Below are 14698 nucleotides of genomic sequence, written 5' to 3'. Positions count from 1 at the left end.
ATTAGCGCCAGCTGCCGCCGATATAACGCGTGCGAATAGCGAAAGCGTGTTTTTTTTTGTTCTTTTTTTTTTGCAAGGAGAAACAATCGGGAGCTTCCGGCCCGCCGCATCCTTGATTGCGCTTTGTGGGGCGCGCAGTTTGTCTCCTCGCATATAACACTGCGTCGTTGTGCCGCTGCATAAGTAATTGGCGCGGAGGCGCCTGTTGTGAAACGTTCCGACAAGTTCGGCGCGCCGGCTATCTGTGCAGACATCTGGGTGGCGGCGCTATCGCTGCCTTCGATCCAGAATGAGCCGGAGTACGGCCGTTCAGGCACGTTCGACAGTCGCCCTTGCGACCGCATCTGGATGTTTTCTCACTCGCCGGACGGCGACCTGCCGGTTCCTTCTGCGCTCGACTTCCTGGCGAACGCGGTACAGGTTTACTCGGTGCAGCGAAGTTTGAATCCGGTACTGTGTAATACTTTCCGGGCAGTGGCACATTCGTTGGGAGCCAGCTGCGGGGACCTCAAATCGAAACATCGCCGAGGAATTAGGTCGGCGGCAAGTGTCGTCGAGCACCGACTGACAGTCATGTGTTCATTAACTGCGTATGGCAAAAAATAAACACGTCAATTCACTGCTCTGAGCACTTGCCGTGTGAACGGCTTGACAGAGGTACTATACAAGAAAACGGAAAGCCAGTTTTTAGTGATCGGGCATATGTTTCTCTTGCAGAGGTACGTGGGCAAAGAGAGAACACTTACGAATATATGGTATGTTTCTGAACTTGCCAAACTGGGCTACTTTCTTGCCGAAGAGACAAACTCGGCATGCGCTTCGCATGTACACTTTGTCTTCTTGATCTCTTTTTCTTCAATCTCCAATGGTGCGTTGTTTAATATCTGCGCACTAAACCACGCATGGTATTTGCACGTTGTGATGCGCATGCGCTGCACTGCGTGCTGTCGCCGTGACGCTCTGTCTGTGCTAAAATAATAATAATAATAAACTGACACAGCCGTATCCCACGTGTGAGAGGAAAAGGCTTTGCACTGTGCTTCGTATAACCGTTGCAAAAGCAGCAGAGGCTTCGTCTTGTAGCGATGGGCCACACACACGCGTATATAAGGTGGTCATGGTCGTGCTAGTTGTCATGGCAGCATTAATCAATGAACCGTCATGCTTCAGCGCCCTCCCCGCAAAGGCTCATGTATACATGCCGTCGCTTGCTACAGTCTCGGCTTTCAGTTACGCGCCAGCGTGTCAGCTGTCATGGCAACATTAAGGCGATGCTGAAAGGGGCGGCCATAAGCAGCTCTTGTAAGTGAAGGGCACGTCACAAAGATAAAGCGGTTTAAGAGAGAGTTGGGAAAGGTTAGCATCGCAGCAGAAGGACATCGACCACTGCACGCGAACATAGTACATGAATAAGGGTGACAAAGAAGCGTGCGCGTCAATCGAACTCTCAACCGACTACAGTGCATCGCAGAGACTAAATGGGGCAGCACATTAGTCTCACTACTTAAACAGCCATGTTACTTTCGTTCGCCAAACAATGGCCTACTCATTGCCTGTAGTGCATGGCTTATCTGAGTCTTCTGATAGAATTCTAGCCTAACTGATTGCTCGGAGTCTCAGAATATGCCTTGAATTACCTCGCTCGACATTGAGCAACCTTATCATAGCTGAAGCCAGGGAATCGCCTGTTGAAGCGCTACGTGTTCAGGAAACTCTTGGGCGTTTCATCAGGTTAACAACGCAACACGACAGTCATCCATCCACGATAGTCATACAGACTGTTCTCCTTCATAGACCTGGACGAATATACGACGCATATTGCGCTCTCATTATGCGTCCATCATTTCCCTGCAAAATTAATCACCTCGCCCGGACTTAAATTGCCACCTTGGCATTTGACCATACCTTCTGTAGCTCTCACAATTCATAGGAATTGATAAAATATCAACAACGCATCCATTAGAAGCTAAATTTCTGACGCTCCTGCAGATAAGCCGATTGCAAGGCAGCAATACGTTCACGTTTACTGATGGCTCCACAACAGACAATAGCTCCAGGTCTGCCTTTTACGTCCCAACGCACAATGAACGTTGAAGTTACTGCTTGACAGACAAGACGTCATCTACTTCTGCAGAACTACTTGAGATTCTCCAGGCAAAAGAAAAAACCCATAGCTGATAAAGAAATAAATAATAATTGGGTCATATATTCCTACTCAAAAGCTGCACTGTAGTTATTGGCTCAATATTATTTTTATGCCGACTCTGGCTCGCTACCGTATGCGGTCGCAAAGACATTTACCATCGCTTCACATCCCGGCCATAGAGTTCACTTTCATTGGATTCTCAGTCATATCGGTATAACAGGAAGTGAAGTGACCGACCGTCTGGTGGCTGATGCTCACTCCTTGAATTCAGCGGCTCATCTGTAATTCGTTCAGTTTGACGCCAAAAGCGTTCTACGCAAGCTGTGCAGGACGTTGTCGGAAGATATGGTTCAGTAAACGTACTAATTAAATCAATACTGTGCAATTAGGTGTTAATCTAAAAAAATTGTGTGAAACAAATCTCTCCGTGGCCACAAATATAGGAGTACGAGTTCTTCTAATTTTCCTTGATAAGAAACTGTGTTTGGGCATTACAGGGTTATTACGATTTCGTAACGTATTATCCGGGTGAACGAGCACTAACTGCGCGCATGATTAGACTACATACATTCGAGCGCGCGCGTTTGAATCAGCGTGGATCTGAGAGTGTGCTATAGTGAACGATATACGTGCCAGATATATGTGCGTACGTCCTAACATGCGCTTGAATTAAGAAGCTGCATATGTATCTTAACAGAGTTTGGACTCGAGTACGCGTCCCATTCGTTCCTAATAATTTGTTGTTTGTTTAATAACTGCATACCGACGGGAAAATAGGATATATAAGAGCCGGCTACCTACATACGCAATTGAGAAATGCGCACAGATACACACGCTACAAACTCGCAAACATACTAACCCTAAAAAAAAATGTAAACAAGAGAAAAACAACCTAAACCAAGTAGAGCGACCAATATGTACCCGCGTTAAGTAAGAGTTCATATACACTGTACAGTAAAAGCGACACTTATAACACACGAATGTCATTCTTCAAGTGGCCCAGGCAACGAACATTCAGTTCACAAAGAGTTCATGCTTATCTACAATTCAAAGCATATTAATAAGATTGCTGGCTGCCAGGAAGTGCCTGACACATCTCTGTTTGGTAGGGCATGGCCAAGGACTAAGTACTTTCGTAATGGAAAATTCACGTCTGTCCACGCAGCTTATCTCAGAAATGATCACGTTGTCGGTCGTACTTTGGACACTCAATGAGCAAGCGCTCCATAGAGGCGTCTGGGGTGTCACAGTTGGTGCAGTTGGATATTGTCTTTCTTTTTATTCGGTGCAATAAACGAGGTGTGTGGGTCACGTCCAGTTGTAAACTGTGGAGAAGGGCATCCAATGTACGCCAGTTTTTATGTCCTCAGAAAACCGTAGAGTAGGGTCGACTCGATACAGCAATGATGTCTTTGTTTGCCCGTTAAACCACATGCCGCAACAGAACAAAATGGATAGGTACAATTAAGGTTCAAATATTGATTGGTGCAATATGGTCATCCAGATTTTTTTCTCTCTTTCTTTTTTTTCTTTTTTCCTGAAAGATGTGTTATCAGAGCATAATACTATATATCGCCGGGTAGTGGAATTCCAAATAGTTACAGCGTCAGGGGCTGTTGTTCGGCCAGATATGCGTGCATTTGGATGGGAGTGATCCGAGCGCGCTGAGATTCGATTAAGTGGCTTCAGTTATGTGTGCCTTGATTCCGGATGATAGTGTGCGCCATGAAGAAGTCATAAACGGGCAATACGACGACGCCATTGAAGTGTAGGGAAGGGAAAGGGACAGCTCTAGACTTGTGACACAGGTTTCGGGCGTCAGGTACGGTTTTTGCTGCTACAGTCTCGTCGAACAGCTCACATTCAAAAAAGAAAAAAAGAACTACGCGCTCGAAGCCGGCAGCCACTATAGGCCACAGTCGCACGCATGCATCGTGCCAACGGCATCTATGAAAACATCGCCACGTGTGTCACATTGCGTAAAGCACGGGTGCGCGGGAGCACATGCACTCACCGCGCCAGCTTCGTTTACGCCAGAGACACAGGAATTAGATTGGCAAATTTATATGCATTTCATTGCCCGCTTCACGAAAACCTCGCTTCACGCAGATTCCAAGATGTGCGTTGGTTCTGTATAACTTTCTTGTTTTGTTTATTTATTTCTGAGCAGCACCATCATACCGAGCCTTATTGCCGCACGAGCTCAGGAAACGTTGATGACGCCAGATTCGGCCTTTCGAGAGCAACTTTAGTATAAAATTAAAATATAAGCATTTGCCAACCTCCATACTTGCCAACTGCCATCCTTCTACGCGCGAGGAGCGTGTGGTATAGTGTTTCTACAACTTCGAAAACTATCTCTCAATAATCCTGCAGGGGCCGGTATATAGTGCCGTGGTGGGAAGTGTCCTTTGTTCAAGTGTGGTTGTTCTACGAGCGCGATCACGTGCAATTTTTTTTTTCGTGCTGTTTCTTGTCGCATACTTCCGTCTTCCCACTTTTTTTCAACATTCCAAGTTTTGTTAATAGTGCATTTGTATATATGGGAGGCGTGCGCTCAACAATGGCAGATTAGCACCCATTTCCCTTGTAGTTGGTTCCGGTGGACTAGCTTGTTGTAATCGTTTCCCGGTTTGCGTCTGTTGAGAGTAGAAAAACGTCTTTCACGCCACGCGCCCACTCGCTTAACATTGTTCCGCTCGTTATAAGCGGACTAAGTACATAAAAAAACGGCGACGTTAACATAATTTCTTAGACCCACGCTTTGTCTTTCTCTGCTCGTTTCCCTCCGACTTCGGAAACAAATGTAGTTCATCTTCCCGACGCAACCTATTGTTGAGCTGACTCGAAGCTTGGAACACCGTCCTTTCAGGATATTTTGCCTGCTTTCGATTTTAGTGCAGGTATACGTTTTCTTCGTTATATATAGTCTGCGTACAAATTGTTTGCGATATCGTGTACAGCGCTCAACGATTGAAACGCGATACTCGGACCGCATGGCGACCGACTCTTTGTTGTGCCACTGGTGATTGCTGGGGGGATAAAATGCAGTCACATCACATCATAAAGGTTCTTGCTTTCGTGTAATACAAGAATGCATCAAGTCGGTATCCGTAGTGGTCACCGGTGGCGCAAAAAAAGGGGGGGGGAAGGGGGGGGTGGAGCTACGCGTTCCGCGTGTCTGTTTTCAATTCATCTTAAGAACAGCGCTAAAAACCCAAGGACAGGAAAGACGACAGCACGTGCGCTGAGAGAAGGCGACAGCGCCCGTCTTGTCGTCTTCTTTCCTGTCCATAGGTTTTTTGCGCTGTTGTTAAGACGAAGCTTAACCAAATTGCCCAAACGTCTGTTCTCCTGTCTGTTTTCAATCGCTGAGCACTGTATATATTTTTGTTTTTCTGCATCAAAGTAGACGTACGCAGAAACCGCAGGTGACGAACATTTCTCATTACGTCCCGGAGTTGTTCGAGCGTGCGAAGTCTGGAAATGACAATAATTAAAGTGTGTGACAGTTCCGTTGCACTTAATTGTTTGGCAGGTTGACGGCCGAAGGCATTAAACGGACCGCGATACACACCGGATAGAGAGTGCAATGAGGGCATCCCCGTAAACGCGCCCCCTGGCCGTGACTGCGTGTCTGATGAAAGATGTCATGCCTGGTATGTAGCCGCTTCTGGTATACACCTTCGAGAAATTAGGTAACTGCGAGCAGCGGCAGCACGCGCGACCAAGGTGGACACGTAGTAGCTGAAATGTCGCCGACTGTTGTTACTTAGCATGTTTATTTCCTGAGCTATCTGTGACAGATGTTTTAGGGAAGAGCTCAACATAAATTAATTAACGAGCGCTTTTGCATTCCGCCCCCCTCGGAATCTTGCCGGCAGTCGAATCGACGAGCTCCATCCTCAGCAGAAGAACGGCGTAGCCGCTGCGAGTCGGGAGGAAAAAAATTGGCTGTGGCTTAGCTAAGGTTAAGCCCAGGATGCGAAGCATACTAGCCTTTATTTTAACGCGACAGCGTTACGGAACTCGTGTCGCAGAAAAGCCGGTGTCGTCGGCGTCGGCTCAGGCGTGCGGCGCTTGCTCAGGCGCACATTTCGTTGTCGCGCCGAACGCTGCGTTGCTCGACGCTCACCGCGTCCGATGCGGGGCGCGTAGTCGCTGCGCCGTAGCAAAGCCACCTAGAAACAGTCTCTGTAGCACGCCACAACCTTCGCTTCTCATTCCAACGAGCAGCTCTGTCTCCAGGAGGCATCTCACCTCGTGAGTGTCTAGCCGAGGCAAGCGCAGCTGCTTATATACCGCCGCGACGCCGCGAGCGACGGCGCGAGTTGGAGCCCCGTTTCTCCTCTGTCGTGACGTCACGGTGTCACGTGGTCAGCCTTGAAGGCGACGCCGCGAGCGACGGCGCGAGTTGGACCCCGTTTCTCCTCTGTCGTGACGTCACGGTGTCACGTGGTATTGAAGGCGACACCGCCGCGCCTGAGGAGCTGGGTTGAGCTCTAGTATTATGCTTCGCATAAAAAAATGGTCTTTAGAAAACGGTATGAAGGCGACGCCCACAAAGTTCGTTTGGCATTATTTTTCAGCCACAGAACTCGTCTCTCGTCTTTGGCGATGCTCCTCTCCTGACTGCAAGTGATGCGACGTGTTGGGAGAGAGAAATCGAATTCCCCTTTTCTTCTCTCTATTTTCTCTATCTAATGCAATGATAATTGCGCATTTCTGGGTTCTCTGTGCATTAACGATCTGTATTTGCTATAATTACCACTCTTGCATTTTAATGCGTTTAGAAGTCGATGCATCGCGCTCCTGCTATAATATCTCCAAGTTTCTTTAACCCCCTCCCACATTCCCGCGCTTGCTCCGCGAGGCCTTTGAGGTACTGTAAATAAGAGCGTGTGGGTGAGGTGTACCTTTCCGGAGACAACTGCTAATCTATCTATCTATCTATCTATCTATCTATCTATCTATCTATCTATCTATCTATCTATCTATCTATCTATCTATCTATCTATCTATCTATCTATCTATCTATCTATCTATCTATCTATCTATCGCGCGCGCTCTCTCTCTCTTCCTTTTTTTTTCTGTGCTGTGTTTTCAGGCAGATAATACTAGAAGAGTCTATATGTCAGAAAATGAGAGGCGCTCCGCGATCACCTGTGGGGCGAAAGTGCAGTGTTTTTTGGGCCGCCCTTTTAGTGTTATATACACATATGCTCTTCCTCTTTTTTTTTTTCCCCAGAAAAGCCGAGGATAGGAGTCATGTCGACAGGCGGCAGCTCCCTGGGGTTTGTCTTCAGCGACTACAACGCTGCCTTGAGGCAGTTCCGGGAGGCCATCATTGATCAGGTACCGCTCTTCTGCACGAGCACGTGAGCATTGCACCGTATCGCGCTCTTGGTGAACGGTCCCATATGTATGGAAGATCCTGCATGTATAGTCAGCTTATTCAGTGAAGTGCACGTATGTTTAGCGGGAGGGGTATAATATTTTTTTTAATGTGATTAGCATTATTTGCCTACTTCAACCGTTTTGAGATTTGTCTGTCTCCCTGTCCGTCCATGCAGGACGGAAAAAGTTAGGAGAGAGCATTACGTCGCGCAGCCAGTCTCGGTAATCGAACGCTCCGTGACGTCAGTCCCTTTGCTCAGTCTCGGCCCAACACGTGACCTCTTGCGTCGAGATCACGGAGCAGGAACCGAGATTTGCCGACATGGAGTAACTTTTTCCTTCCTCCATGAGAATGGGTATCGAAAATAATCAGACGGGAATACTAAAACCTACCGCCCGCTCTGCCGTATCCTCCGTGCTCTGACGTTTTCACTACTTGTTGGGACGACACTCTTGGCTTAACGTTGTGCGTTGCTCCGTCCTAACCGTTTCCTTCCTCCATGCGTCTGTCCGTCTGTCTGTCCGTCTGTCTGTCTGTCTGTCTGTCTGTCTGTCTGTCTGTCTGTCTGTCTGTCTGTCTGTCTGTCTGTCTGTCTGTCTGTCTGTCTGTCTGTCTGTCCGTCCGTCCGTCCGTCCGTCCGTCCGTCCGTCCGTCCGTCCGTCCGTCCGTCCGTCCGCCCGCCCGCCTGCCTGCCTGTCTGTCTGTCTGTCTGTCTGTCTGTCTGTCTGTCTGTCTGTCTGTCCGTCCGTCCGTCCGTCCGTCCGTCCGTCCGTCCGTCCGTCCGTCCGTCCGTCCGTCTGTCTGTCTGTCTGTCTGTCTGTCTGTCTGTCTGTCTGTCTGTCTGTCTGTCTGTCTGTCTGTCTGTCCGTCCGTCCGTCCGTCCGTCCGTCCGTCCGTCCGTCCGTCCGTCCGCCCGCCCGCCCGTCCGTCCGTCCGCCCGCCCGCCCGCCCGTCCGTCCGCCCGCCCGCCCGCCCGCCCGCCCGCCCGTCCGTCCGTCCGTCCGTCCGTCCGTCCGTCCGTCCGTCCGTCCGTCCGTCCGTCCGTCCGTCCGTCCGTCCGTCTGTCTGTCTGTCTGTCTGTCTGTCTGTCTGTCTGTCTGTCTGTCTGTCTGTCTGTCTGTCTGTCTGTCTGTCTGTCTGTCTGTCCGTCCGTCCGTCCGTCCGTCCGTCCGTCCGTCCGTCCGTCCGTCTGTCTGTCTGTCTGTCTGTCTGTCTGTCTGTCTGTCTGTCTGTCTGTCTGTCTGTCTGTCTGTCTGTCTGTCTGTCCGTCCGTCCGTCCGTCCGTCCGTCCGTCCGTCCGTCCGTCCGTCCGTCCGTCCGTCCGTCTGTCTGTCTGTCTGTCTGTCTGTCTGTCTGTCTGTCTGTCTGTCTGTCTGTCTGTCTGTCTGTCTCCGACCCAGGGACCCAAGCGGTCTATGCCTGCTTAGACCACTACGTCTATCGTGCTCCTGGTCGTCATGCCGTCGTGGTCGTTGCATCGTCGTCATTCCAGCTTCGCGATATGACTCTCGTCGTGCCGTCGTCGTCGCGCCTTCTACTTTAACCCAGTGGTCCAAGTTGTCGAATAGCTTGGGTTATGTGTTCGAGGTTGTGATGCCGTCGTGGTCCCACTGTCGTCATGCCGTGGTCGTCACGCGAACGTCATGACATAGTAGTCGTCATACCATGGTCGTCACCTCTGTAACGTCATACCATTGTCATCATTTGGTCGTCATACCGCCTCCGTCTTTCCATCGACGTCAATCTTTCTTCGCCCTTCTATAATAATCATAGTGTCACTGGTAAAAAAAAGTGATTTTTTCGTGAATTAACTTTAGTTTCAAGTTAACACTTGGCGTTTGAAGTTAACTTTATGGTTGAAGTTGACTTTAGTTTCAAGTTAGGTTGAAGGTGTCGTTTACTCTTCTGTCTGCCTTCCTTCTGCTATTTAGGCAACGTGCATTGGTGAAAACTTCACCAAGTTTCAGTTATTGTGAGCTTAATTATCTGTTTGTTTCATATGGTTGTCATTAACAAAAATCGTACATCTTTCTCCTCGTTTACCGCTCCGTCGTTTTTCCTGAACTGTCATTTCGCGGCGTTACAGTCGATTACAAGGGCCCCATTCTGACCGAGTTCCCCCCCCCCTCCCCCTCGCAGTTCTTCATAATCCAACAAATTTTGCAAGAAGCCTGCACGGCCGCCGGTGCGCTTCCGACAGTGAGCGGCTCGCCGCGCCAGTTCGACTGTAATGAACGGAGCAAGTTGCGGTGAAACAGCGTCGTGAGGACGCGTGAAGCGACACGCGTAAAGGATGGCGTAGTGGCGTAGTGGCGTGCACACCCGAAAGCCGTCGAAATAGCCCGTTCGAAGCACCGAGGGGAGGGAGCTGAGCGCGAGATTCGGAGTTGTTTCAAAGTGCAAGGTCATTTAGTTTGTGCGCCCATCGTTTCCGGCCGCCTTCACCCGGCTGTGTAGGGGACTGCAAACAGCCGGGTGCCGATATCGGTCGATAAGCTAAAGTGACCGATAGCTTAAAGCGTAGGATGGGGTTAATTTTTGCGACTATGAGCAGCGCGCTGCGATGGACTATACACATGCGGTGCGGTGAGTGCGTGCGCCCGACTTCCGCTCGCGAGAAAGGCGTCGCGCCAAGACAGCTTCATCGTGCATTGTCCGTAACCGGGTTTCGCCGCTGCACGAGCAGGGAAAGAAAGACGACCGCCGCGTGATTGAGTGGCTCCCCCTCACCCTTCGGGCCGCGGCTTGTTTCGTTCTCGCTGACGGTCGCTTACAGTGCGTGGTGTAACTCCGTTTCCTGGCTCTCACGGATCGCGCGTGCACGCCGAACAAGTTGCTCTGGAGAGTGCCGATCTCGTTTGCATGCATGGATCCTCCCGTCTGGTGGCTGTGTGCTAAAAGCGATAAGCTGCGTGGTTTCTTCCTCTACGGTGCCTTCTTTCTCATCTAAATAAACCTAAGTTTCTTTATCAAAGAGCGAGAAGAACGAAGGGAACCGATGGACTCGGGTTGTTAGTTATACAACCACTAGAAGTCAACAGACAGTCAACTCAATGAAAGTATAGGCGAAGTTAACTGTTTCTTTTAACTCCAATGTAAAAATAACAAAGAAAAGGGAAATGAAAGCGGGTGAAAAGGCAATTCATCTCAACTTTATGACTGCCCCGAGACACCAACGCATACCTGAGAAGAAGAAAGAGAAAATTGCCCCACCTCCCGCGATGTCTGCTGCTGAACGCGAAGTCGCGGGTTGGACTCCCGACTGCTACGGCTGCATTCTGAGAAGACAGAATGAAAAAAAGGTGCAGGTTTGCGAACACTTACCCATACCTGCCAGCTCTTCTTCAATTTTATCGTAAAATGCCTAATTTTTATTTCTTGTTTACGATTGTCATATTTGCGGAAATTATTTTACGATTTTTTTTTATTGATGGCGATGCTAGGACAATACCTATTTTTTAAAATACAATATCACTCGCTGGCCGATCTTTTCATAGTCTGATTTTTCAGATACATCGATCATACGACGTATACCCGCCCAGCAGCGTCGTCAGGTAATAGAACCAATGTATAGCGGCAGCCAAAATTTCGACCGCGAATATTTCCTGAATAAACTCTATAAATGTCCGTGGCGCAGATTCTTCTAGCTGCGACTATAGAGCAGAGGGAGTGCCTCTTCACAGCGTCCCTATACATAACAAAGCCAGCGAACCTTCACTAAACAGTAAATGCCTTAGTAGTAAAACAATATTTAGTACTTCTAACCTTTTCCTTTTTTCTTTCTTTTTTTTCGGCAGTAACTTTTCTTTCTCATCCTAACGCTCGCAGGTTAGTGCACCGCAGGTAGTCAAAGTGTTAATCTGGAGCCTTTCCACTACACGGCGCGTCTTTCATGTTCCATGTGTTGCTTTATAACGTAAAAATCAATCAATCCATCTATCTATCAAACGTTACCCCGACTTGTCGCTCTCAGTACGCGAAGCAGTGACATTAACAGATGTTTACATAAAGTTCGCGCAATAGATAGACAACAACGGTTCGTTCGAAAAGCGGGAAGCATGGAGCGTTCGAACGAACCGTTGTTGTCTATCGCCACAGGAATAAGATTACGAGGGAAATTGTGGAAGCAGCTGAGATAGCCAGAGCAGGTGAAGAGTGCGTTAGCACGCCGTCTATATTTTTATCAAGAAAAGAGCTTGAATTTTTGGGCATAGTAGTCACATGACTGTCTTTTCCTCCTTCCCTTCAGTCTGCTCTATTGTAGTGGCGTCCCAGTGAGTATATATATACTCACCAGCTGCAATAAATCATTTGTTGAAAGTTAGCGCTCGTCCTGTGTTCTGCTTGTCCCTGTGTAATTTTTTGCGCTATGTATCCCAGTCTGAATGCATACCACCAACACGCCCAAACTTCTTCCCTGCTAAACCTGCAGTGTCCCTACGCAACTGTCGCTGTGGAAAACCACTGAAGCTTTCATAATGCAAACGCGGAACTGCGTGTCTGCATGTAGCTCTGCGCTGTAGCAGACATGATGTATTGGGGGAATCCTAGCTGCCTAAATCGGAAAGTGGCGGCGTTTCATTTGTCTGCACCGTTGCTGCGGGAATACCACGCGTTTTTGTGTTAACAGATCATTCCCAAAGCCCTTGAACTTGGGCGTTGCTGGTCTAATTCTTTGTGGAGTTTGTTGCAGTCTGCAGACAACAGTGCGCAACAAATATATTGATATATGTGCATAATTTCATGGTGAGCCGTGGGTTTACCGACTACAAATGGAAGCCCGGTCAAGCAGTGGAAGATTACGCGTGTCAGAGAACACTTAGGTGCGACTGTCACGTTGCGTAGGCCGTATATGGTTTCTACCGAAAGCGGCTGTGCAAGCAGTTAGCAAAAATCAGGCTTGCACAATCTCGCCGCATTCCAGCCGTTACAGATAATCCCCGCGATATTTTGCTGTCGACACCACAAAACGCAATCACTGCAGCGGCTCCTACATTATATAATCTTTCGGAAAACTGGGCCCTTGGTTAAATGCAACATTTGCCGGCGCTGGCAGCTGGTTGTCTTCGGAATCAGCGAATCGTTATAGAACAAAGTAGGACCTAAATGTAGGACCTAAATAAAGTTCTAACTCACTCACTAGAACAAAGTGAACCGACCAGAGGACACTTGTCTCGTGCTGACTGACGCAGTTGCACGAACCCAAGAGGGCCGGGCGGCCAGAGTTCCGGTTTGTGGAGGACAACGGCTGGCCGGTGACCACGCGCCAGGAGACGTCGCTGACGGTGCTGGACGTTATGAGCAATCGGAGCCTGTTCATTCAGATGGGCGCACAGCCCACGGGCGACGTGGCACCCAACAGCATCATGGCGCCTCCGCTGAGCAACGCCCTGGTGGCGCAACGCTCGTCTCAGGCTCCCATGGCAGCGCTTCCCGCCGAGGAGTGGGATGGCAAGCGCAAGAAGTCCGTGCGCTTCGGCAGGTCAGTTACGTTGTCTAGCATGGCCGGCTTGTCCACATGGCCTTGAGCGCAAGTCTACTCGGGCGATGTGTTGTGCATTGAAAATTAGCGTAACTATAATTCAAAGGCCACTGAACTGGAGCGATAGGTCGTCGCTCCCGTGAAGATAGAGTCTTCACTGCTCTACCTTTTTCTTTAAGCTCAGGGTGCTTCTCCAGCTTTACACTGGTTCAGGCGCAGTCTTTGCCAAATGTGCGCAGGTGACTGCGTGCGTGACCGCCGCGCCGTGCTGTGGGGAGGACTAAAATAACCTCTGATCTTACTCTCCTGCTAAACTGCCGACGTAGCCCCTCCAGACAGTTACGGTCACACGCGCCGACACTCGCGTATACTTTTGACAAAGGCTGTACTTGACATGAAGTTGTGGCTGAGACCAATCGATGCGAACATTGATGTATTAGAGGTGAGCCACGCGAGATGAAGATGTGTACAGCTTTTTACAAATTTCGTCAGTGCTGTATTTGATGTCATAGTAAAGCCAGCCAGACAACAAAAAAAAAAAGAAAATAAAGGGGGTACTTACCGGCAAGCGGTAGGTCAGATGTCGACGTGTGGCGTCGTGCAAGGATGATATCCTACATATTTAGTGGTAGTAGTGCGTTTGAACTGCTCAAGTACTTGCGAGCATGAGTGCCTTCGAATGAAAGTGTTGCATGTGAACATAAGGGACACTGCCTCAGCCATTGACGCTATCCTTCTCTTTCCGTGTGCCGCGTGTCTTTCGATCAGGTTTTCTTCCGGCTGGTTTGGTCGGTTCTCAGTGAGGTAAGGCGGCGTTACTGTGTGGCGCGCATGCGTGCACGGTCGTTTCGTCCTTTTGGAATGGTGTGGCCCTATTACAGTCCTCCACAACCGCAACACCGCGCAAGGTTATATGCACTCCAAGAACAAAGGAACTGCTAGCTAACGGTAACTGCTTTTTCCCGTATATAGCCCTAACACAACCCGACGGAGTGCGTTTACTCTTTGTTCCAAGTATGTATAGTCACGAGAAATTTTCCATCGACTTTAGTTCCCAAGGAGAGTGAACGCATTCAATAGGGGTGTGTGAGAACTATCGAAAATGGGCGTATGCATACGGGGAAATGAGTTGCCATTGCCTCCTTTGTTCTTGGAGTAGCCCGTTATTTATTTTTTATTATTATTATTTTTTTTTTGCTTCAAAGCGGCGTTCTCGGCGTGGCGGATGTATGAAGTGTCATGTCAGACACCTGCGGATTGCGGATGCAAATTGATTAACGCGTGTGGTTCGTTAACGTGCTAACAATTGCATTTCATCCCTGTGAGCTCTTTGATGTGTACAGTTGCATGATTATGGCTCACTTTTGCGTTTTGCAGTAACACACCCGGTGCATTAGCAGACCTCGACTGACTGTCACACGCACACAGTTGGCAACCCGCGTACAGAGACAAAGGTTACTTTATCTCAAAACTGTCCGCTTCTCGTCATCGACAGAAACGCGGTACAGTCAATGCACAAACACGCACAAAAATTCTGATAGCAGCCGGAAGTAATTAACCAGCGATTCTTGGCGATGGTGCTATTATAGACACCATGGTTCGCTGATCTACAGCAATCAAATAATACCATGGGCTCAACAAAGCACGGTTTTCAATATTACCTTATATAAGG

At 48.9% G+C, this 14698-nt stretch overlaps 1 protein-coding gene across 5 annotated transcripts in view; it reads left to right on the top strand.

The window, feature by feature from the left end:
• Positions 1-14698, top strand: part of LOC135901340 (uncharacterized) — a 174376-nt gene that overhangs the window by 145578 nt on the left and 14100 nt on the right. For 3 of the 5 annotated variants that reach the window (XM_065431092.1, XM_065431087.1, XM_070531150.1), the window contains exons 5-7: positions 7395-7501; positions 12737-13026; positions 13795-13830. In XM_065431092.1, the coding sequence (XP_065287164.1) occupies positions 7395-7501; positions 12737-13026; positions 13795-13830 (433 nt within the window). The remainder of the gene's footprint in view (positions 1-7394; positions 7502-12736; positions 13027-13794; positions 13831-14698) is intronic. The other 2 variants (XM_070531151.1, XM_065431091.2) reach the window with 1 other exon arrangement.

Source organism: Dermacentor albipictus, chromosome 1 (assembly GCF_038994185.2).
Source record: "Dermacentor albipictus isolate Rhodes 1998 colony chromosome 1, USDA_Dalb.pri_finalv2, whole genome shotgun sequence".
In the NCBI taxonomy this organism is placed as follows: domain Eukaryota; kingdom Metazoa; phylum Arthropoda; class Arachnida; order Ixodida; family Ixodidae; genus Dermacentor; species Dermacentor albipictus.
The sequence above is the reverse complement of the archived record's forward strand: the minus strand, read 5'-3'. Positions and strand labels throughout refer to the sequence as shown.